The following is a 23,695-nucleotide window of genomic DNA, read 5'->3' on the forward strand; positions in this document are numbered from 1 at the left end:
ACCCTAATATCTCGCTTATTTTCCAACGGATTTTTGTGAAATTTTAAATGTCTTTTTAAAATGTTGAATTACTTAAGATTTATATCAAAAAACTGATCGTCAATAAAAAATACTGTAAGGAGAAAATCGTCCTTGAAAGACGTCTGGTTTGCCAGAAAAAAGAAAAAAACTGTGTTAAACGTGGCTGCAGATGTAAAAACGTAGACGCGTATGAAACAAACGCCCAATATCGCCGAATTTTGGTCACCCTTCTTCGCACAAACGCATTGACATATTTGACGTTTATCTTTCTAACCTTACAAATACTTACAAAGTTAAAGACAACATTTGGACGTAATTTATTATACTGGATGCTTTAATTCTTCCATAAAGGACTAAAACACGATCGGGATATTTTAGTTCACCTACGCTTCCTGTGTCTTCAAATAAATTGACAACTCTCTGAATCTTAAATTTTGTAAAGCCGTAGGCAAGAATTGTTTCCTTTTTCAACAATATTGAAATTTCTGCCATTGTAGAGTATTTTCATTTATAATACCACTAGTCCAAATTATGTATTTCGATTATTTTTCAAACTGGTCACGAATTATCAATTGTGCTTGGGAATGAATCCACGAGTGCGTCAGCACGAGTGAGATTCCCAAGCACAATTGAATGAGTGAAACCAGTTTGAAAAATAGTCATATATAATATACCAAGGGACAGATATATTGCCGGAATATATTTTCGAGCAGTCCTGACACACGAGTGTTTGTAGCAAGAAAATTACACGAGGGCGCCAGCCCGAGGGTAATTTTGAGCGACAAACACGAGTGTTGGACTGCAAGAAAAAATTTCTGTCCCGAGGTATATTCGGAAGAGAATCGCCCTCAAATGTCACATGATTTATATTGACAAATCACAACTCCGAATTGTTTGAATAGCAACCAATCACAATTTAATTAAGCGGAAATTTTCCGTAGGGAAAATTTCCGATATAATTGACCTAGGGAAAAAAAATTTCGGGCGATTCTCTTCCGAATATACCTCGGGACAGATATACAGGATGTCCCCAAAAAAAAAGACGAGTCCATAGCTCTCTTATTTATGGGACGATTTTAATGATCTATACACCAAATTAAATGGTTGTGAGTAGGCTACGAAATGGCCTACCAAATTCACGTAAAATCCCAACGACTTCAAGGTTAAACTGTCAAAATATTTTTTTTCAAATGAGAATACATACCTTTTTTTAGTAATTCCGATAGAGAATTTTATTCTGAAAACAACAATGTATCACAAGTATAACCTCAAAGTTAAAAAAAAATTAAAAAATAATCCATTTTTGGAAACAAATGACGAGCACCGAGCGAGAACCTATCAAAATGCATTGCGTTACACTGTAATAACCAAATTCAGTTAGCTGGAAAAACATATGACAAATAATAACATGTGGGATTGCGCAGAACGTAGTTTTAGCGTAAATTTTTTTTTTTTTAATTTTTGGTATGTAAGTTATACTTGTGATACATTATTCTTTTCATAATAAAAATCTCTATTACAATTAGTAAAAAAAAATATGTAGGTATTCCCATTTGAAAAAGAATATTTTGACAGTTTGGCCTTGAAACCCTTGGGGCTATACGTAAATTTATTAGGCCTTTTTGTAGCCTATTGACAACCATTTAATTTGGTGTATAAATATTTAAAATCCTCTGATAAATAAGGGAGTTATGGACTCGTCTTTTTTTTCGGGGACACCCTGTATATCGCCAGAAATTTTTTCTTGCAGTCCAACACTCGTGTTTGTCGCTCAAAATTACCCTCGGGCTGACGCCCTCGTGTAATTTTCTTGCTACAAACACTCGTGTGTGAGGACTGCTCGAAAAAATTTCCGGCAATATATCTGTCCCTTGGTATATTATATATGAGAATGGCCCGAAAAAACTTTTCCCTAGGTAAATTATATCGGAAATTTTCCCTAGGGAAAATTTCCGCTTAATTAAATTGTGATTGGTTGCTATTCAAACAATTCGGAGTTGTGATTTGTCAATATAAATCATGTGACATTTGAGGGCGATTCTCTACATAATTTCGACTACGAGTTGTATTCGGAGGACTATTCCATGAACCAACTTTGGCAATTTTGCAGCAAATCGGAAGAAGAAATTAACGCAGAAATCGAAGAAAATGTTTCCAACAACACAAAAAAGACACGTAAGTCCATTTGGAAGCAATTCTCAAGGCTGCATTAATTTGTTAAAAATTATCGCTGGGATCACTAGTGGTATTACCGATACAATTTCCACGAGTGGGAATATTCGGTCCAATTTTTTGAAACCATGGTAACAAATGTGTAAAATTGTGTTTTTATTGGTCCATTTTTAACAAATGACAGGTGAATGGAATAGTCAATAAATTTACACAATTTGACATTTCTAATAAAGCGCGCCCACTTTTGACAGGTTTTAAGGGGTGTACAAAATGTTGCTTGGCAACTTCAATTGTTTCAAAATGTAACTGCTCAAATACCTTCAAAATTTAAATTAAATTTTCAACAACAAAATCTAATTTTTTCGTTGAATCAGACGAGTGATTTAGTTAATTGTTTGTGTAGACACCTATTTTTTAATGTTTAACAATCTAATAATAATTGCGCTTAATTTTCAATAAAGGAAACGTGTTAAAATTACATTTTTTAACTTGAGGTAATTCTATTATCACTACTTGAACCTTCACCGTCTAAAATTGTATCTATATTTTTAATTTCATATCCGTTGGATAATAACCGAGATATTAGGCTCGAAAGTCTTAGCTAAGACACCCTGTATTTCTTAGGCTACAAATTGTTGGTGGCTTCAGAGCCATATTTGAAAAATACAACGAATTATTCCACTGAAATGACGTTTTCTTTCACGCCGGATGCGAAACTGATAAACATCAAAATACCAACTTGATCTAGAGCTAAATATGTCCAAAAAATTCAAGCCGTGTTTAAAGAACTTCGAGCGTGTTTAATATGCCGAAAACGCCCGAATGGACATCAAGTTGTGACTAATGAAGAATCGTTTTTAAAGTGACGTTTTATACACTATTTGTCAGTGCAAAATGTGATACTTTAGAGAAGGAAGTTGAAAATAGTAGTTTATTTAACGAGTTTGTGTGTAAATTGGGCCTTTTTTGGCATGAGTGGGCCAGTTTAAAACGCGGGAGGCCCACGAATGCTAAAAAAGGCCCAATTTACACACGAACGAGTTGAATACGTTTTTTTGTTCGACGAGCCCCTTAAAGGCTCCAAATCGCTTAAAATCTTTAAAATTAGCTTGAATTTTCGTTTTTACAAGTTGTGACATTTATCAAAATCCGTTCACGCAAGAGAAAATTCTCAAATTCTGACAGTGTCGAACAAAAAATTGTATTTTGGGTTGCATTTTTACGTGGTCAGGTTCGTCATCTTACGTAAAGAATCCCGTATACTATTTTTATTGAGTTTCTGGGAAGCGTTAGACATATGTCTGTAATAATACTCGAACGTAGAAATCTATCTGTGTTTCATGCAGAATTTTTTTTTATGTCTACGTTACAAAATATGTGAATTACAACAATTTTTAAATCTGGGGGCCAGTGGAGTAGGAGCTAAAAATTAAACCCAGACACGTTTCGACTTATTTATATTACACTATCAGATTTATCTTATTATACTGTAAACCTTAATCTACAATATTTTTCTAATGAACAAAAATAACATATTTACCAGAAAAAGTACTAATTTGATCGATCAAATTTACAATTTTATTACAGAAAAAACTTTCTAGTTAGAATCCCTTTGCTAAATTAAGCCATGGCAAAATATTCTCTGATGTAGGTACAGTGATTATTATTTAATGAAGATCAGTTTTTACATTTACAAAAAATAACAAAATAAAATTACATATTATTAAACGATGTTACTGCTTCTTCTGACAACAAACACAAAACAATAATTGGTTAAAAGTAAATTTAATAATTACCATTACTTCGGTCATAACATCTGAAAATCTGAACTATTTCACTTTAGCGCAGCTGATTTTTATGGAATACATTCTTAAAATTTAATAAATGCACATAAACCAATTTTGCATCGATAAGCCAATTGCTATACAAAGTAAAACTGCTTACATACTTAATTCAATTATACCTGTCCACTTCGCGGTGTAAAGTTCTGCTTGATCAAACCAAAAGTGACCAAATAAGTGATTGCGATTTTTTATGGACGTAATTTCCGCAAAATTAAAGATACTTCTACTACGTTACATGACACGCTAGTGTTTCTAAGGCAATTAGTGGTGCCCTCGCAATACAAAGCGGAGAGGTCTTGTAAAACGCGTCACCTCACCGCAGCAACAAATTAAATTGTTGTACCACGTGGTATCCCCTCCAAGAATTTCTAACATGTAGGGTGACCACTGTTATCACAGATTTGATTTAGTACTGTTTATTGTTCCTATAAACAAACACAAGTGTACTACACCCAAAAAAAGAACACCACCACCGAACGAGAATGTTGAGGTAGAAACCAGCAAGTACCGAAAATGAGGGGAAGCACCGCTGGACTTCCGGACACCCTCAAAGCTCAACACAACGCCTCCTACTATGCGCTGTTATCGTTTCTGGATGCAATATTCTCTTCGATAATTATCGCACCCTTAGTTGTCGGATACTGGAGAGGTGTTTGGGAGTTGATGGCGATTTACGTATACCCCGAAGACGTACTACTGAGTTCTTGTATTTCGACAGCAATCGGAATTGTGGGACACTTGATATTCACCTTGTCTCAACACACATTTGAGAGGTATTTGCATCCAGACCGCAGCCGAATCTTATATTATGTGATGTCGAGGGTGTATACTGTGTGTTTCGCTTTCGTTTGTGTGAACGGGTGGCGAGGACCATGGCAACTTTTGGATATGTTCACCAAAAATGAGCTACTAACGGTGGTGGCGCCTACGATTGTGGGAATCGTCGCTTTGGCGGCAATGAGGGCTTTGAGGAACGTTTCGGCGACACCCTTCGCTGTCGCTACTGATTCGGTTAAGGGATATTTTGAGGTTTTGACCATGTTCAGAGTGGCGGTGAGTCTCCAGTTTTACCAAAACGGCGACATTTCAAATTGAACACAAAAAATCATTACATCTTTTCGTTACACTGAATCACATTGCAAAATTGTTCTTGCATAACAACTATTACGACGTTATTAGATGTAAAATTAACAAAAAAGTGGATTTCCTGCTATTAAGCAGATAAGTGCTGACTTCTAAAATTGCGGCGATTCGTTTGTAAACTGTTCTGACCGTGACGCAAGGTTCCCTTGCATTTTTAATAATCGCATTAATTTCCACTTCGCTGACAACTCGAAGAACTCTCGAGTAATTTGATTTGTTTTACAATTCCAGATGAGCGAAAGAACCTCACTCTACGTGCTGGACTGCCTATTCTCAGTATTAGTGATCGGAACTCTCGTTGTGTTCGTCTGGAGAGGAGCGTGGGCCCTGATCGACATATTTCTTTTTCCGGAAAACGATGTGTGGTCTGCTTGGGGCAGTTTGGTAGACGACGTGAATCTTGCCTGTCGCATCTCTGAACGCTCTCATTTTAGATCGTGGGCTACTCAGCTGTAGCTGTAGCTTTCATGCTGCAACCTTTCATGAGATGGTTATGTGACCGCATTACAGGAGTCGCCAGACTTTTAGTCGCCGACATATTCCTCATTCTGTCACTCATCGGAACCATCAACGTATGGAGAGGCATATGGAATCTGCTTAATATCTACTTACTGCCAGGTACCACAGTACAAAAATACATGCAAAATACAATACATAAATTTGTCACAGATCAATTGGAGCTGAGTTGCTGGTTAACCCACTGGATTTGTCTCATCGTGCTCATTCTCCTGGGTTGTTCTAATTCGCTGCTAGTCCGAGGAGTGTACATCGACGCTGAAGAACCAGCGGGAAAATGTGTGGTGTTCCCTTGCTATTACTTGAGACTAATATTCCAAGAACAGAAACTGAAGCAATTACACAGTGAACAAACTAAAACGGAAATGGTTACTGTAAAACCGTTCGAGAACAATCACATTGTTAACATACAAAACGCGAACGTACAGTACCCTCACACATTAGACGTCAACCACAAAGAAGGCGAAGTCTGACAGAGTGTTCGCGTGAACGACCCAAGGTGGAGGTTAATCCAATTAGTTTTTGTACATGAAAGCTAGAATTTGTCACTTTTTTATAACATAAAATAATATTTATTGACCAATCCCTCAAGATGTACATAAATAAACAGTATTCAAGGGAAAGTGTGTAAATAGGCGAAGAATAAATTTAAGCCACAGTTGTACATCTTTTTTTGTTTTGCAAAAATGCATGTCAGCGGAACAGCAATTGACAAAAATTAGAATCAAAGAGTCTCAGCATGATTTTATTAGTGGTGACTAGTGACATCCTGACCTACTAAATGCTTTGTGAAGTAATTCAAGTGAATGCGGATGCTGCCTCTTCCTAATTAGTTAATTGCTCATTAAATAAATCAACCAATTACCTCTTACTGTTGTTAGCTTGTTTCTGTGACGAGGGGTTTACCGAAGCTAAAAAATCGGAACCAATAATAACGATTTGATCGTTTAGCGGTAGGGTAATGACAGCACACATAAACACGGCAAGTATAAGTCAAGGTAAAAACGTGTTTAGTTGGACTTCTTCACTGCCAGTTCTGCAGAACACAGTGGTTAACCACAAACGGAACTGCACACGTTATTTACCTGTCGTACTAAACGTTTAGTTAGTGAACTACAGACGTAGTGGTTTATTTGATTATTAGGTAAGCTAATCAGGCAATTTCATTTTATTATCCTTTACTCACCCGTCTCCTGTGCTACGCAAACCTGGAGTTCCCACTGATTAATTTTTAATTAAAATATTTTTATTCAGCATGTCATCTCGCAAATACATGTCAAGGTAAACTGTAATTACAATAATATAGATTGTATCCTGATATTCTCTCTCATTAATAAGGATTATCACCTACTTCGGTATAAATCTATTACAGTGGGATAATTAAGTATTGGGAGCTGTAAAAGAAAAATATCAATAGTATTTTTTTATCCAACAGATTACCATGTTATTGTGTTATTCTTTGTTAAACATTAAAACGTATTTAAAATTCCACACATTTTAATTAGTGACATAAATTTAAGACGTTGCTTGCCGAAAATTTTCCTTTGACACGTTTAACTCGGCTTTATTTTTATAATTATTGAAAAAGTGGCGGTCAAGGAAGAAATGATGCTTACTTTAACAAGATACAGTAAATCTGGAATTTCCACAAGAGAAGCACCGTCAATGTCGAAAACATGTTCATGTACCGGTTACCGATTTCAATGCTATCTCATGTATAAGGGTGGTAAATTTCGTGTGAGATAAATGAACAAATATGAAACCTGAAATGTGATTTTGTCGTGTAAGCTGTTAGTGTTGTTAAAAATTTAGGAAGATTTGAAAATGCTTACTTTCCCTTCAACAACCGTTGTCACTTTGTGTATTTATCACTTTTCTCAAGAAAAAACTTGTATCTGTTTACTGTACAATCGCTTTATTCTAAATAAATCTGTAGATTGTAAATGAAGGTTATAAATTTAATCACTTCCAGGCTTCAATAACAGATAACTGGATAGAGAACTATTTGAGTTTTCGGAAATCATTCTGTTCTTTACTATCAAGGTTAACAACAAATTTTTGGCAACGGCATACTTCCGATTACAACTGAACTGTGAGAAACTTCTGGTAGTTTATTGATTATAATTAACCGACTGCAACTACTCTTGTGATTTATAATAAGTTCCAATAGAAAAATAAGCGGCGTTCTTGGAACATGACACATTATTTTTCCACATTTATTCCCGATGCACCTTTGAATACAGTACATGTAATTATTTACGTCACATCAGATGATTTATTAGTTTTATTTTTACCAAGAATTATTCTGCATGAAAGAAAAATAGTTATTTAAACATTAAGGGAGGTAACTAATATTTACCTGTCGAGGACAAGTTTGCCCCCGAGCGATAGCGAGGGGTAGCAATAGAGTCCGAGACTGGTTAAATTAGTTACCTCCCGAATTGTTTATAATATTTTTTCCACTCTCAAAGTTATTTTGAACTGCATACTTTCTTTTTGATGAATTTATTTTAAATATTTGAATAAAATATTAGTATGTCTGTTGCCGGTTGCTACGACTTTCATCACACAAAACGTCAATATTAAAAGCGTCGTGTCAAAAGTTTGTAAAATGAATTTGAACAAAATTAAAAGAGAAATGGAAGTTGCTGAGGCTGCAAACGCTTCATGTTCCTTCCCCCTGCCACAGAAATCGAATAAACGTTACCATAAGGCATATTAGTGTTTTGTTTGGTTTAATTTTTGTCACTTATTTCCCCGAGGGAGGTAAGTGGTTACTTACATCCCGTCGTTAATAGTAACCAACGGTAGGTCAAAAAAGTTGTACCTACATCCACCAAATCAATGTCATAACAACGTACTTACCATGTAGAGAGTAGAAAAATTAATTTTTCAAAAACTGCAAAAGAACGGCATTCATCGTATATTCCATTAGGTACTTATACTAGACATTATTTTACTTTAATATCTATGCATTTTCTTTATTTGTTGAAATGTAAGAATTCAAGGAACAACGCAAGTAAGTTAAGATTTTCTACATTTAACGGGTTTCAGTATACTTATCTAGAAGTGAATTATGAATGCCCTTTAAAACACTTTAATTAGGTCCCTTAGAGCAAGTACACTTTTGTACTAAACTGAAGCTGGGCATTTCGACAGCAAAGCTGTAATCATCAGGGCGACAATAGAAAAAGTTTTGTAAATGGAGTTCTTCAATACGCAAAAGTAAATTTCTACAATGTATTCACTAAATGTTGTCAGCCTATTAGAAGACGTGTTATTCGCTGTCCAAATTAAAAAAAAATAGATAAAACATTATTTCCACTTAAAGTATTTCACAAGTGATAACATTTACATATTTATTCCATACGTTATCAATAAACCAAGCAAAATATTCCTTCAACTCGTTATTTCAGAACAATATACCATGAAGAAACCTCTATTATTATTTGCATTTGCTATAATAATTGGAAGCCATTGCCAGGATGTAGCTTTCCCGGAAAATCCAGGACAGAGACTGGACTACGAAAATAAACAGGTAAGTCTGTTTTACTTTTTTATTTAACTCTCAAACTATAAAATCTCAGGGAAGACTGCCATTGTACGCTCCGGATAAGTGTCCGGAAAATCAGCTACTCTACCCCGGAAACCAGAAAAACGACTGGATTTGCGATTGTGGACCAGGTACGAAAATTATTTTGTTAAACAGAAATACAGTAATTTTTTTAGGATTCATATATTATCCCCCCAAAGATGGTTGTTTCAGCGCTTACAGACAAGGTCCTTGTGCTAAAGGATATCATTTGGTTATCAAAAGGAACAGGGTTGTTCCTGAATGTGTTGTAAACCCGTGCAAAGAAGGCTACGCCAGGTTGGACTGTGACAGTTTTAAGTGTATTTGCCTAATTTATATTCTTCAGGTATAAAGGTAGATGTTACGAGTTGGGAAAACCGAATGGTCCTTGTCCACCGATAGAAACTGGTGGAGGAATTTTTGATGTGAATGCGACGACTCTGATTGTAGAATGTTTAAAAGGAACCGATCGTTTATCTTTATTTAATATACCACGAAACTGTCCACCGGGCAGCAAAAGAGACAGCAATAACACATGTCGAGAAAATTGGAATGCGTAAAAATCGCTTTTTTATGTCTTAAATATTGTACAATGAATATTTTAAGTTACAGATTTTGTGTCGTATTTATTGTTAATAAAATTGTTATTTATGGAGCACTCAGATAATGTTTACAAACTTACAATCAAAAATATACGACTATTCTAGAAGAAATTTAGTAAACAGCACTATCGAGTAGTGTGATTTTGTTATTTTTAACTAAGTACGTATGGGGAAATGTAACTACGTACGTAGTTACTACATTATACAGGTCACTATGATTGTACACCAAGTTGGCCTGAAAACTGAATGTAAAATTTATGGTTACCGCTCCCTATGAAAATGATCAAAATTATGTGAATAAGTGAATACACACTGCTCACACAATTGACACTATTCACAGGTCACGCCATATTAGAGTTATGTTTGTATAGAGCGGCAAAAATTTCATAACATAGGCATGACTTGCTTCGAATACAATCATTTATAATAACAATGAGTAATGACCTGTACCTATGTAGTGTATGTCCAGTAAAGGATAAACTCCTATCAACTCTTCAATATCAGTTTTGTCTATTGTTCTTGTTTATTATGTCTACACTACTGTACTTACTGTAAGTAAGAGACCACCCCATGCTTTAGTTTCTTTTTCTTTACAATCTACAATTTTTTGAGAATTGTTTAGGTATAATGTCGTGCCTGACTCGTTAACTTTATCATTCTCTACTGAAGGCTACAGGCTATAAAGTTATAAAATTTTGGTCATGTAAGTTGATAACCCCAATGGCTGCATTATCGATCTACTTTTGATTCAGTCAATTCGTCAGTGTCAGAGGCTGGCTTCCAAGTACATAATTTACAGAAAGTTTTTTGTAAAATTGAAGTAGAACGCATTAAATAGCGCTAAAAAAAATGGCAAAAATGAAGGTGTTAGGCTAGCGGAATATTCCAATGTGTGCAAACATTATTTAAGAAATACAAAGAAACAGGTACACTAACGGATAAAAAAAAGACAGAAAGACCATAAAAAAATCAACGAACACGGGGTAATTTGTTTCGAACAACATCTCCTTAAGATTAGTCAAAAGGTAAATACAGTTAGCCCAAGCAAAGCATAAGTCTTTCAACAGTACGAAAATTCTTATAAACCAAGATCTAGAAGGAGCATTTAGAAGTGAAATTCTTTATTTAGAAGAGGTAACAACGAAAAGACACTCCGTTTTGGACTAAATCACTGTACCTAATTGAATATCTACAACTTTCAAAGAATGTTCTAATGCAAGGTTGTGTTGTGCTAGAACTGCATATTCTAAAAATATTTTTACATATACAGGGTGATTCATTTACAACATACACGCAAACTGTATTATTTAAATGGGGCACAATACATTTGTAAAGCTAACGTGGATTTAAAAAAACATAAAACATAGTTAGCTGTGCAGTTTGGTAAATTTTGACGTAAACGTCATTCGCTTGGTTAAATGCACGACCTGCTAGATAGTCAGAGTGTCTATAGCGGCCTGGGCATAGACCGAAAAATCCTATTGTTCTCATGATTCTGACTTTTGGGGATGTTTTCGGGGGTTGCTGTTAGCAACTAACTGTCATGCTATCAAATGTGTGACAACGTCATGTGCATCGTGACAATTTAGACATGCAGTCTACACACATGTATCTGCATGATGCATGCAGTCATGCGTAGTTATCCAGTGATAAATGATACTTTATTTTAATTGTAATTACAGTTTGGATACGCTAAATTGGCAGAAGCAAGATGTTGCGCACTGGTTCGGTTGTGCGGAAGGGACAAAATTTCGGCGTCGCGTTTTTTGAAAATATCTTGGTCAGTGGCGAGTACATATTCATAGAATAATAATTTGTCCAAAATTATACAGGGTGGTCCCGATATAACCTGCCAAAAAAATTCTGGGTCATTAGAAGGATCTAACAAGTCCAAAAAACCCCATTTTGTTAGGTCCAAAATAATGGGGATAAATTAACCCCTATCCACACCCATTCGACGCTGCTGACCACAAAAATACGTACCTACTCAGGAATTAATTGTTGGTGTTTGTAAGTATGACAGTATCTAAGCAACATAGGTACCTGAATCGTTTATGACAAATCTCAAATCTGACAAACTAAATCAAATTAATGACATTTATTGAAAACGCTGTACCTACACTGTGTGCGTTAATTCACCAGCTTATTTAGGTACAAAAGCTGATTTTGTAGACTGAGATGAATGAGTAATAAATAAAGTGGTGTTCCTCAATGTGTAAATAAATGTAGAGGTAGTGTGTGCAAAATTGTGGAAGAACTGTGTAACAAGAGTATCGTCTTAATTGTGGTTAAATAGCCAAAATAATGTATTGAATAAATTTATTTACACTTTACATATTCGTACTTTCAACTCTAACTGAGAATATCTACTAACTAATGAAAGGTAAACTAGACTAGAACAATTATTTTATAATAAATGTTCTGTGTGCCTTCCGTTGGCATTTAAGCACATTTGAGTACGCTGGTACCAATTTTAATAAACAGAATTCAGCATTTCTGGGTTTTTACGAATCTGGTTCGCGGCGTCTGTTACGCGTTTCTGGAGTTGGCCTCCTGTATTTATTTCAACTTCGTATACCAAATCTTTCGTGTGGTCCCAAAAATTAAAATCCAGAGGGGTTAAATGGAGGATCGGGGACGCCATCGTATTGGAATCAGTCAGAACCAACCTCACATAAATGCAGATGTAGCTCCACAAAAGTACAACGGGACGGAAGGACTCCTTCAGGAAAACGCTCGCCGTATGGTCGCCTTGCCGGTCTTGAATTACCACGTGTTTCGCCATAGAGTAAATGCAAATCGGCGTATTCTTGTTTTGTGAATTTCATAACCTTTTGAAGGATTCAAAAATTTAAAATTAAACTTGACAAATGTCATAGGTGTTGCAGGTACCGTTGCTAAAGAAATTGCAGCCAAGTAACCAGAATTACCTTTTTAAAACCGATTAACTCATTAGCGTACAGCAAATTTTGACCAAATTTTCAATTATTTTTATCTCGAAAACGAAAAGACTTTTATTAGAAACTTTTTTTGTGTATGAGTTCTACTCATCGCCACCTATTAGTGGATTTCTTTTGGCAGGTTATATCGGGACCACCCTGTATAATTACATTCAAAACTGTACAAAACTTAAAGTATACTTTCCACTCATTTCCACCAAGAATGGCACGGATTAATTAAGCAAATATAATTGTTTTGTTATGGACCCATCTTTATCTGATGACCCGCTTAGGAAATAATGTACCTACTACAAATCCAAGATTGAGATTATAATTTTAATATTATTCCAGAAATAGGTTTACAACTAACGGAACTTGTTGTTGCTGCATTTACCGCAATATCAGTTCTAATATAATAAAAAAGCCAGTTCATAAACACTAACAGCAAAATACTAAAAACCAGAAACACCAAACAGAACTAGCATCAACTAATTTAATAAGATTTTTGTTGTTAAAGTTACTTTTAAACTGTGAGACTCTTGACATTGCACTTTGAGAACTTCACTGAATTCATTACATTTGTTTGTGAGGTTATGATTATTTAGTGACATTCCCCCCTAAAGTGGCGCCGTGGAGATCACAGGCACTAAAGCTTCGCCCAGGCAGATGTATAGTGAAATATGTCAATCATCAAGACGGCGGTGGTTAAATGAATAAAAAAACGAAGAATTTTTGGAGAAACGTTTATTGTCTGCATAAACGCGCAACGGCAGAAGCCTTTTTATTACATTCGCCATAAATCAGGATCATGTCTGTTTGTTCATCGTTCGAATACATTTTAATCGTCGTATTTTAACTTTTTCGTAAATGTCAATTGTGACAAATAAAATTACTGAAAGCTAAGCCATCATGGATTCATAATTTCATTTTAGAACAATACGATATTTAAAATAGCCATGTTAACTTTGTAAATGTATTGTGGGTTGCATTTTCAATTCCACCGGGCTCATTATCACTCGTGAAATACCCTGTATTATTGAACATTTGGATTATCATATCAATGGTGAAGAAAATGAGATAGGATTGATGAATCTATGATAAAACTATAAAAAACAGATCAACTTTGCACACTCACTGGGAAGTAATGAATGAATTCATATTTTCGACAGCAGTTTGTCTTAAAAAAATAAAGTTGTCGTTATCATCTGCAAAGCTGTCAAAAACACTTAAATTAAACCGGATGAGACACAAAATCTCATTTGTCTCGGTTTTTCTAAAAAGCACACCTGTGTCTAATGGCATAGGAGGATAAAATTTCATAAGCTTTCCAATGATATAAACTTTACCGGAGCTATCTGTGACGGTTTGTTTGAAACTACAATGTAAAAAAAAACTGCAGTTCAAAAGTCAGCTCGTTACGTCATATTGAGCGCACAGAGTTGACCTGTTTTGGCGTAAAATTGACAATATCTTGATCCACACTCAGCGCAGACTACCATCGCTATCGACAGGAGAAACAAAAATTGCAATAATATACTGGTTTTCCCATTTAAAACATATAACTTTAGTTTGTATCGAGTAAATTGATCATTCTGTGTATGTAAACATAGTTTTAGGAGATGTAGCTCTACGACAGCTGTAATTTTGCATTAGAATCATAGAATATAATTCGTAACTTCTATGGTAGTAGAGGCACAATCTTCCGTGCACACACCGTTGAGACAGCCGGTACGCTGTCTTACTTACAAGATAAACCAATTTCATAAATATGACTGAAACAGAAAAAAATAAGAAAAAGAAAAAAAAAAGAAGGGAAGACCAAAAACTGTAAAAGCTTGATCTTAGTTGTAACGAAGTTACTAAGAAACGCTCCCGGTGGCGGAAAAATTCCGCTCTTTCTCCGAGCCGGTGCAGAAAATTAGCGCGGAGCCGACTACCTCAACCGCGTCCACCGAATCCGCCCCGGAACCCGTGTTTCTTCCGGCCGACAATACCCGGACTCCGCGCTGAGCCGAGCTCCCCCACCGCCCCAGCCGCGAGTCGCCGGCCGCGCGCAGCCCCACCGTGGCAATAAAAGGACCGCGCCGAGCCTGCAGAGCTCATTCCAGGGGGGTGAAACTGGCATTGGCAAAATGGCAGCGGAAAAAGTGTCGGTGCCACCGGCGGAGCGTGAAGCAAGGGGGGGAATTTTGAATATACCGCGCAGGCAAATGTCATTCTTGTCATTTAGTGACTCTTGTGAGCTTGCGCCTTTGCGGGTTTGCGAACTAGCATCCATCTTGTGTGTTTCGTTTTGGGTTAAGCCAAGGACGCTTGGCAAATTTCCCGAAAGTTTTCGTTTAGATTAGTGCGGATTAGTGCCATACTTGATATGTAATCTGTGTAAACTAAAAATTTTCAGTCGTGGGAGTTGTTAGCCGAAAGAAGTATTCTTGTAAATATCCAGAATCCAACAACTGGTGCATGGAAAATTTGTGAGCATCATTTTGAGGCAATAATTTTGTGAATGAAAGAAAGGATCGTTTAAACACCGGTTCTGTACCAAAACCTTACGACCATTCTGCAAATGAAGATTTTGTAGTTGTTGATGTCATCAGTCTACAACATTGACCGCGGTTTGCAAAGGTTTGGATCAAAAACCTTCCTCACATTCTCAAGATGGTGAAATAATGGACAGCATTTCCAGTTTTCATCTTCAAAACCATAATTATTGTGGAACAGGTGAAAGTGAAGTTTTGACAAACAAGCGTAAATTCGCGAGTAGAAGTATTCCGCAGTATCCGAGGGATATCAAGACTGAAATGTAAATAGTACTGTGATTTGTTTTTTTACTTTTTTCAAGTGAATGTTAATTTGTTGTTTATCTGTTTTCTTGAATTTTTAGAGTGTTATCTTGTTACATTTTTTTCTTATTTGTGTCGGTTTTTCGTTCAATATATAACTAATAAATATATTTGTGTTTAATTTTATGTATTTTCCTACTATTAAAATTGTTAAGATTTTAAAGTGAAAAAGTATATTTGGTTTTTTTAAAACCAAATTTACTTTTTTCACTTTAATATCTTGACAACTAAAAAAAAACTTATATCTGAAAAAGGGAGCACTATAAAGACGGTTGCGTTCAAATTTTTCCCGCGGTCATTTAGTTTGCCACTGGACTACCAGGAGCGCTGTATTTTCCGTTGCCAACCTTTAACATAGGGAAATCAGTTCTTATCTTAGGTGTTCTGTGGCTCATTCCGATCCCGATCCTCTTTCCGCTTCTAGCCTAGCTCCAGCACCGACTCCGACTCCGCTTCCGACCTAACCGACAACCCGCTTCCTCCTTTCTTCCTGGCCCGTTCCCTCCCATTGCGAGGGAACCCCGGCTTTCCCGCTTTCTCCTCTCTTCCTGGCCCGTTCCCTCCCATTGCGAGGGAACCCCTGCTTTCCCGCTTTCTCCTCTCTTCCTGGCCCGTTCCCTCCCACTGCGAGGGAACCCCGACTTTCCCGCTTTCTCCTCTCTTCCTGGCCCGTTCCCTCCCATTGCGAGGGAACCCCGGCTTTCCTGCTCTCTCCCTTTTCTTCCTGGCCCGTTCCCTCCCATTGCGAGGGAACCCCGGCTTTCCCGCTTTCTCCCTTTTCTTCCTGGCCCGTTCCCTCCCATTGCGAGGGAACCCCGGCATTCCCGCTTTCTCCTTTTTCCTGGCCCGTTCCTTCCTGCTGTGAGGGAACCCCGGCCATCCCGCTTCCTTTCACCCTCCTTTCTCCGACCGGAACAGGCAGAGCCAGCAGCGTCCAGGTCCGACCGGAACGGGAAGAGCCAGCAGCATCCAGGTCCGACCGGAAAGACAGTAAGTACGAGCCGCGCCCTCCTCCGACACCCGCCCGGAACACTCCTCCAGGTCACGGATACCGTCCCCGAAATGTTCCGGCGCCACCAGGTACCAACACCCCCTTTTTTGTACATAGTGTAAATAAAGGCCCCCTTGTTGCGACACCTGTTTGTTTTGCTACCCCTTTTCCGCGCCCTGACAGCCGACCCCCGGACACCGTACGCTCCGCAAAGCTACCCCGGCCGTGTGGCGTCCCACCACAGCCGCAAAAAGGGACTGGCGCTCGAGGCATACCGCGACCGACCCGAACGGCGTCAAATCCCGTGACGTCACTACCGCAAGTGATCGTCACATAGTACAAAAGAAAACATAGACAAGGAATAAATCGACGAATCAGGAGATTAAAAGAGCCACAAGGTACAGTCGATGGACAAATAAAACTGGGACAAAAATGACATCACATAAGTCAAAATTTACAAATTTGCATCGTTTAATCTTAGCGTTATCACAAATAGGTTAACTTTGGTATGAAATATTATATAGACACTGACAAATACAGGGTTATTCACGAAAGGGGTATTTCTGAATTTCTTTTTGCCGCAACCCATTTTACACATTGCAACAATATTTTGATTTCAAATTTTGAAAATAATTATAACTGAATCCACGAGGGCTCTTAGTCCTGTCTCTTTGACGTTAAAGCAAAAAATCTTTGTCAATTCGAAAAAATTGTTTTTACAATAACGACGAAAAGACTGATATGATCCTCATTTTGGAGAGCGTGGAAGGAATTCTGTCGCCGCTGCGGATGTTTCTAAGCCGATGGTAGACACTTCGAACACCTTTTACATTAACTTAATTTGTTAATGTATTTGTTGAATTTTGATTAAATACAGTTTATCTGCCAATCTGACATTTCTGACAAATCTATTCAACTTACTTTGATTTCTAATTTAAAAGAAATAACACATTTGATTTAGTAGCCACTGCCATTGTTTTGTTGGTTGCGGCAAAATAAAAATTCAGAAGTACCCCTCTCGTGAATAACACTGTATATTGACAATTCAATCGTCTGATTTACATAGATTAAATTTTAAGTGTCCCAGTTTTATTTGTCCATCGACCGTAAATACATAGAAAATAAATGTACCGATATTGTTACTGTAACTTCATAGGTATGTAAATAATAAATACGTACAATCGCGAACAATAAATTTTGGTCGTCAATGTCATTTTTTGACGCAATGGAAAATGGTCCATTGTAAAATGGTCGTAAATATCATAATTGATAACCTATCATCATGTTGTATGACATTGATTGTCACTTTTTTCTAATTTTTTTGACACTTTGTTGACATGGATATAATCAGGCAGGAAAAATTTTTAATTTGTGACCATATAACTAAATTTTGAAATGACATTGACGACCAAAATTTATTGCTCGCGACTGTACCTATTTCAACATTTTTATTTCATTACCGCATTTTGCAAATACTTGCAAGTGGCAACTGCACGTCATGTGAAATACATGAGTCAGTGGAGTTTACTTTTTGTTTTATATTCTACTATAAACAAGCTTCACACGTGTTTGGTGTTATTTTAATGTCCAGTAATATACAATTCTTTCGTTATCTGCGGACTTCTGTCGAAGCTTAACGTATATTAATCCTTTATAAAATAACAGTGACTTGAAGTGTCATCACCCCACAACACCGGGTATGTAAACGTAACTGAAAAATGTTTCGATAGTTAGCAATAAAGAATTTTAGAGGTAGCATTACCTGCTAAACCCTTATAAATATGTATACAAAATAGTATATTGTGTTATTAGTATTAAAAGTAATACTTCTTTTGACGCGCAATTTGTTTGCATAGCGAGGCGAAGCGAAGCGTAGCCTTGCCACTGCAATAATTGCAAGTCAAAAAAAGTCACTTTTAATACGAATGACACATACTATTTTTTCTCCAACCAAGTAAAGGACAAATCGGGTTTGATTAATTTTTTACAAAGTTGTTCGAACTGTACTTTTCATATCAATATTAAAAACTATTAATTTTAGTTGGTTCATTTTATAATTTTGAAATAATTTTTAAGTCTAGTATTAAAAGTACTTTAACTTTTTTCTACAGTTACAAAAACATCAACTTTAGGGACGGTATTAAAAGTGACAATTTTTAATACGGTTGGAGAAAAAATACAGGGTGGTCCCGATATAACCTGCCAGAAGAAATCCAGTAATAGGTGACGATGAGTAGAACTCACACACAAAAAAAGTTTCTAATAAAAGTCTTTTCGTTTTCGAGATAAAAATAATTGAAAATTTGGTCAAAATTTGCTGTACGCTAATGAGTTAATCGGTTTAAAAAAGGTAATTCTGGTTACTTGGCTGCGATTTCTTTAGCAACTGTACCTGCAACACCTATGACATTTGTCAAGTTTAATTTTAAATTTGCGAATCCTTCAAAAAGTTATGAAATTCACGAAACAAGAATACGCCGATTTGCATTTACTCTATGGCGAAACACGTGGTAATTCAAGACCGGCAAGGCTACCATACGGCGAGCGTTTTCCTGAAGGAGTCCTTCCGTCTCGTTGTACTTTTGTGGAGCTACATCTGCATTTATGTGAGATTGGTTCTGACTGTTTCCAATACGATGGCGTCCCCGATCCTCCATTTAACCCCTCTGGATTTTAACTTTTGGGGCCAAACGAAAGATTTGGTATACGAAGTTGAAATAAATACAAAAAGCCAACTCCAGAAACGCGTAACAGACGCCGCGAACCAGATTAGTAAAAACCCAGAAATGCTGAATTCTGTTTATGAAAATTGGTACCAGCGTACTCAAATGTGCTTAAATGCCAACGGAAGGCAAATAATGTGTCTAGTCTAGTTTACCTTTCATTAGTTAGTAGATATTCTCAGTTAGAGTTGAAAGTACGAATATGTAAAGTGTAAATAAATTTATTCAATACATTTATTTAACTACAATTAAGACGATACTCTTATTACACAGTTCTTCCACAATTTTGCACACACTACCTCTACATTTATTTACACATTGAGGAACACCACTTTATTTATTACTCATTCATCTCAGTCTACAAAATCAGCTTTTGTACCTAAATAAGCTGGTGAATTAACGCACGCAGTTACAGCGTTTTCAATAAATGTCATTAATTTAGTTTGTCAGATTTGAAATTTGTCATAAACGATACAGGTACCTATGTTGCTTAGATACTGCCACCCTTGCAAACACCAACAATTAATTCCTGAGTAGGTACGTATTTTTGTGGTCAGCAGCGTCGAATGGGTGTGGATAGGGGTTAATTTATCCCCATTATTTTGGACCTAACGAAGGGGGGTTTTTTGGACTTGTTAGATCCTTCTCATGACCCAGAATTTTTTTGGCAGGTTATATCGGGACCACCCTGTATATTTGCGTCATTTGTAAATAAATCATGGACTGTAATAAGTAGGTACTTCTGGGTGAACACAAAAGTTTCAATTTTGGCTATGCCCATTAAAAAAATATACAAGGTGATTCACGAATAGTGTCTGATTTAGCGCCTTTATTCCTCGCAACATAAATTACTCTCTCATAGAATACTTCGCTGTTTTCAATTTGAATAAAATTTTGTGATCATAGTAATTCGATTTCAGAAAAATGAAACAATAGTGTCAATCAAATGTGTCAAAATAATTATTTTTTTGTAAATAAATCAGACACTATTCGTGACTCACCCTGTATAGGTAATAAATATATTTTAAAGTATTTTTACGGATCTTAAATTAAGAAGTGCAAATTGAAATTGAACACTTTTCGACATTTTAAAAACTATCCTAACAGTTTAAAATAACCAAATTGTAATGCTTACTAAAGTTGACTCAAGTTGCAAAAAACCACTTGTCATTTGCAACAGCGTTTTTTCAATATTTTTAAACCAAACAAAGGCACAAAGATACCAGAAACTCATAGTTTGGATTGAATATTTTCCATATAAGTACAGTTTTAAAGGAATTTCAAATGACTGATGCCATAAAAGTGCTGTTGCAAAGGCAAAGTGGTTTTTTGCAACTTGAGTCAATATTATACTCAATTTCATATAAATGTGCATCTAAGCAAGCCATGAGAATCTGATTTTCTGTTGGTAGTAAAGCTAAAGCTAGTGATTTTGACTTTCAAAGTTGCTTGCTCTGCGCGAACCCGATTTGACTAATTTTTCAGTTTTTGTCCATTTTAACATTGCTGATTTCAAAAGCAATGTTACGTCTTTTTACTGATTAAATTAAAGTAATTCTTAATTTATTTGTTTTTGTCTTTGTATTTTTACCAAGTAAAGATTTATTGGACATGACCTTCATAAATGTAACTTTTGTAGTGTAACTAAATTAAAGGTGCTTTTACAAATGCACAGCTCACTTGATGAACATTTATATGAAATCAATTATACACACACACATTACAGAAACCAAGAATGAATGTAAACTTCGACAAAAATCAATAGGACCTCCGCAGACCCACTTGAGGTCGTATTCGATTCGATTGGTGAATGAAATAAACTTTGTCTTTTAACACGTTTCAAGATAAAGTATACCCTAACTATGCACACACAATTTACAAAAACTTTTCGTTTGGACTTGTGAATTTTGCAAAATATAATACCTATCACTAAAAACTATATCACAGTTTTAATTGGGCTATAGAGGAAAAATAAAAGCACAGACTAAAACTATTCTTATTCTATGTTGAAGTTAACTACAGTGATATGAAGCGGTTTCCAAACAATTTTAATTTCTGACCTAATCAGGTTTAGTGGGCCACTGTCAATCAAACTTTGACCAATAAAACGCTTTAATCCCCCTTATATCTAGTTAGTTTTCATCAATGTTCTGATAATGAAATAATCTAAAAAACAATTCGTACTTACCTACCTAATTCTCATTGTGTGATTCAGTTTTAGAAATTTGTAAGTACTTAATGCGATATTCGCAACTATATAAGCAACAGCTGCAGCTATTATTTTTATATGTCCATTGAATATCCAATCAGTGTCACATTACATAAGAAGACGTCGTAAACAGTTTGTTAAAATAAGAGAGCACACAACAGATTTTTTTCAGAAGGTAATAAAATAAAAAAGCAGCACAACAAAATGTCCGTTTCGAACGGTGGCTTACCTTCGGAAGAGTCGGCGACACTATTCTCCACACTTCCAGGTCAATTTCCAAATGTTGCAGAGGATAGAGAGCAGAAAATAAAAACACGGGAGTTTTTAGACGCCTCGTCTGGAGTTGTCATTTTAGTAGGTATGAACATAACCTGAAAATGATAAACACAACTTTCAAAGTAATGATGTCAAATTATACATCGAAATTCCAGAGAAATTTGGCAAAGTTTTTGCTCCTGTTATCTATGACATGAATGGGAACATAAGAGTGAGTCCTTATTTTATACCCAAACATGAAAACAATAATTGACATAACCTCAAATTTTGACATTTGTAGAAAATATCGGGAAAATATGAAGAGGATAAAGAAAATTACGAATTTGTAGAAGATATGGTATTGAAAAAGAGAGATGCAGGAGATTTAGTAGTTGTGGATGCTTTGCAGTGGTTAAGGAGGTAATCAGTTGGAAATTATAATCGAATTAGTTACAATACGATTACAGGGCTCTTCACTTTATTACACGCTTTTTCCAATCGATTATTGATGACACTGATAACAACTATAATGTACAAGATTTGTCCCCATTTGTGAAGAATGCTTATAAAGAAACATTAGAAAGGTACCATGGCTGGCTGGGCTCTCAGTTATTTAATGTAAAGACTGTGTAATCTTAAAATATTTTTTATTACAAGTTCTTTGCAGATATTGTCAAGATTTACACCTAATAGACAACATCTCTTTTATACATTAGCCTTAGAAAAGCACAATAAAGAAGAACATGTATTGAGAGATCTGAGAATGTTTACGCAAAGAATGTCAACTTGTGTCCAAAAACTGGTAGACTTTTATCAACTACATGATCTTGAAACAAATGATAGAGTTTAATGTTGTAACTCTCAGACTTAATCCTCTAGTGAGCCTTAACTGATAAATTATAGTTATATTTTGTTGACTATTGTTTTTTTTTTATTGTCTTATCTTAATTGTAGTGATTGTAGTAATTGAAGAAATGTTTTACTTGTTAATCCAATAAATTGCACCAAGTTTAGGTTGTATTTTTGTTCACTCTGTAACGTTCTTGTATGTCTGCAATTGTTACATCTGATCTTAGTTTCATAATTCTAAAGTAAGTAGCTTGTTGAGCTGCTGTAAATTTGAGAGCACAATAGCTAGATATTAACTGAACACCTAACATCAGTAACATAATGCTTTGGACTACTATTTCAATAATGTGAAACTTAAAGTAGGGATTTAAAAGTAGAAATGCTTGCAGGGGAAACTGAAGTAATGAAGATAACATCCAAAATCCTGCCAATTCAGGAATCTAAAATTCCAAAATGTGAGGAAAAAAGTAGAGTTATGATAAAAAGTCATGTCACCTTGTCCTCAAGATTTCCCTTATATCCTAAATACAATCTGGCCAACTCTGTCGCAAAAACGGTGGAAATAATGGTGATCACTATGAATTTATAGATTTCACCAAAACATATGTACTGAAAAACAGTAGATAATTAGGAATGGGTACAGGTTAAAAATGTAGTCTTTCTCTTACGGTATCTTTTAAATAAAGTAAAATAATAGTCATCCAAAATGGCGCGAAAACGACATTGAAATAAAGCGACATCTGCAATGGTAAATTTGACGTAACCTCGTTCCCTAAAATGCATTTCAAAAGAAAACCAAGATTTGCAGAGAAACTGTGACATTTTCTGGTGCAACAAAGCGATTCAATAACTTTTTACCGTAAACCGTTTTATCGACTTTTTGTGAAAGCCCAGGAAATACTTTATCAGATACTGACGTCACAGTCTCCCTCCAATCCATATTTTTCGACGCACAACAATAAATTATTTAAAAGCAATAAACTATTTCAACAATTTGTTATATCAAAACTGCAA

General features: G+C 35.9%; 4 protein-coding genes and 1 long non-coding RNA gene across 23 annotated transcripts in view; 4 read left to right on the forward strand and 1 right to left on the reverse strand.

The window, feature by feature from the left end:
• Positions 1-6,360, forward strand: part of fusl (fuseless) — a 27,725-nt gene extending 21,365 nt beyond the window's left edge. For 4 of the 5 annotated variants that reach the window (XM_069041996.1, XM_069041995.1, XM_069041993.1 and 1 more), the window contains exons 3-5: positions 5,412-5,564; positions 5,615-5,798; positions 5,850-6,360. In XM_069041996.1, the coding sequence (XP_068898097.1) occupies positions 5,412-5,564; positions 5,615-5,798; positions 5,850-6,169 (657 nt within the window). In that variant the 3' untranslated portion in view covers positions 6,170-6,360. Of the gene's footprint in view, positions 1-4,550; positions 5,091-5,411; positions 5,565-5,614; positions 5,799-5,849 lie in introns of those variants that run through there. The other variant, XM_069041997.1, reaches the window with a different exon arrangement.
• LOC138126282 (transmembrane protein 17-like) lies at positions 3,634-23,680 on the reverse strand. Of its 10 annotated transcripts, XM_069042019.1 has the most exons (8): positions 23,540-23,680; positions 23,350-23,453; positions 23,177-23,290; positions 21,807-23,121; positions 6,883-7,090; positions 6,562-6,607; positions 6,108-6,231; positions 3,634-6,050 (listed from the first exon to the last, which is right to left on the reverse strand). In XM_069042019.1, the coding sequence occupies exons 1-4, from the start codon at positions 23,619-23,621 to the stop codon at positions 22,843-22,845; spliced, it is 579 nt and encodes a 192-aa protein (XP_068898120.1). In that variant the 5' UTR covers positions 23,622-23,680; the 3' UTR covers positions 3,634-6,050; positions 6,108-6,231; positions 6,562-6,607; positions 6,883-7,090; positions 21,807-22,842. The 10 variants fall into 10 exon arrangements, with proteins under 10 accessions (XP_068898120.1, XP_068898122.1, XP_068898117.1 ...); XM_069042021.1 differs by lacking the exons at positions 6,108-6,231; positions 6,562-6,607 and having other exon boundaries at positions 6,883-6,982; positions 7,048-7,090; XM_069042016.1 differs by lacking the exon at positions 6,562-6,607 and having other exon boundaries at positions 3,634-6,231; positions 6,883-6,982; positions 7,048-7,090.
• LOC138126284 (uncharacterized) lies at positions 6,603-9,928 on the forward strand. The gene is made up of 5 exons (XM_069042022.1): positions 6,603-6,840; positions 9,113-9,234; positions 9,284-9,380; positions 9,426-9,567; positions 9,617-9,928. The coding sequence occupies exons 2-5, from the start codon at positions 9,124-9,126 to the stop codon at positions 9,828-9,830; spliced, it is 564 nt and encodes a 187-aa protein (XP_068898123.1). The 5' UTR covers positions 6,603-6,840; positions 9,113-9,123; the 3' UTR covers positions 9,831-9,928.
• On the forward strand, positions 14,630-15,762 carry LOC138126287 (uncharacterized). Its single transcript, XR_011157731.1, has 2 exons — positions 14,630-15,436; positions 15,498-15,762. It is a non-coding gene; the product is annotated as an uncharacterized lncRNA (long non-coding RNA).
• On the forward strand, positions 17,756-22,845 carry LOC138126281 (pleckstrin homology domain-containing family A member 8). Of its 6 annotated transcripts, none has more exons than XM_069042005.1 (6): positions 17,756-17,801; positions 21,750-21,935; positions 22,009-22,064; positions 22,134-22,252; positions 22,300-22,450; positions 22,500-22,845. In XM_069042005.1, the coding sequence occupies exons 1-6, from the start codon at positions 17,771-17,773 to the stop codon at positions 22,680-22,682; spliced, it is 726 nt and encodes a 241-aa protein (XP_068898106.1). In that variant the 5' UTR covers positions 17,756-17,770; the 3' UTR covers positions 22,683-22,845. The 6 variants fall into 6 exon arrangements, with proteins under 6 accessions (XP_068898106.1, XP_068898110.1, XP_068898111.1 ...); XM_069042009.1 differs by lacking the exon at positions 17,756-17,801 and adding an exon at positions 18,184-18,342; XM_069042010.1 differs by lacking the exon at positions 17,756-17,801 and adding an exon at positions 21,048-21,595 and having other exon boundaries at positions 21,753-21,935.
• Positions 23,681-23,695: the final 15 nt, after the last annotated feature.

The sequence above is a fragment of the Tenebrio molitor genome, chromosome 3 (genome assembly GCF_963966145.1).
Source record: "Tenebrio molitor chromosome 3, icTenMoli1.1, whole genome shotgun sequence".
Classification (NCBI taxonomy): domain Eukaryota; kingdom Metazoa; phylum Arthropoda; class Insecta; order Coleoptera; family Tenebrionidae; genus Tenebrio; species Tenebrio molitor.

Bases quoted from the DNA above. Each gene is read 5' to 3' on its own strand.
- LOC138126284 (XM_069042022.1), top strand. From the start codon at position 9,124: ATGAAGAAACCTCTATTATTATTTGCATTTGCTATAATAATTGGAAGC. The intron at 9,235-9,283 runs GTAAGTCTGTTT...ATAAAATCTCAG, and splicing joins TGGACTACGAAAATAAACAG to GGAAGACTGCCATTGTACGC. The intron at 9,568-9,616 runs GTTGGACTGTGA...TATATTCTTCAG, and splicing joins TGCAAAGAAGGCTACGCCAG to GTATAAAGGTAGATGTTACG.
- LOC138126281 (XM_069042005.1), top strand. From the start codon at position 17,771: ATGTACCGATATTGTTACTGTAACTTCATAG. The intron at 21,936-22,008 runs GTATGAACATAA...TCGAAATTCCAG, and splicing joins TGGAGTTGTCATTTTAGTAG to AGAAATTTGGCAAAGTTTTT. The intron at 22,451-22,499 runs GTAAAGACTGTG...AGTTCTTTGCAG, and splicing joins TGGGCTCTCAGTTATTTAAT to ATATTGTCAAGATTTACACC.
- LOC138126282 (XM_069042021.1), bottom strand. From the start codon at position 23,621: ATGGATTGGAGGGAGACTGTGACGTCAGTATCTGATAAAGTATTTCCT. The intron at 23,291-23,349 runs GTAAGAGAAAGA...ACTGTTTTTCAG, and splicing joins TACTTTATTTAAAAGATACC to TACATATGTTTTGGTGAAAT. The intron at 23,122-23,176 runs GTGACATGACTT...TTGGAATTTTAG, and splicing joins AGGGAAATCTTGAGGACAAG to ATTCCTGAATTGGCAGGATT.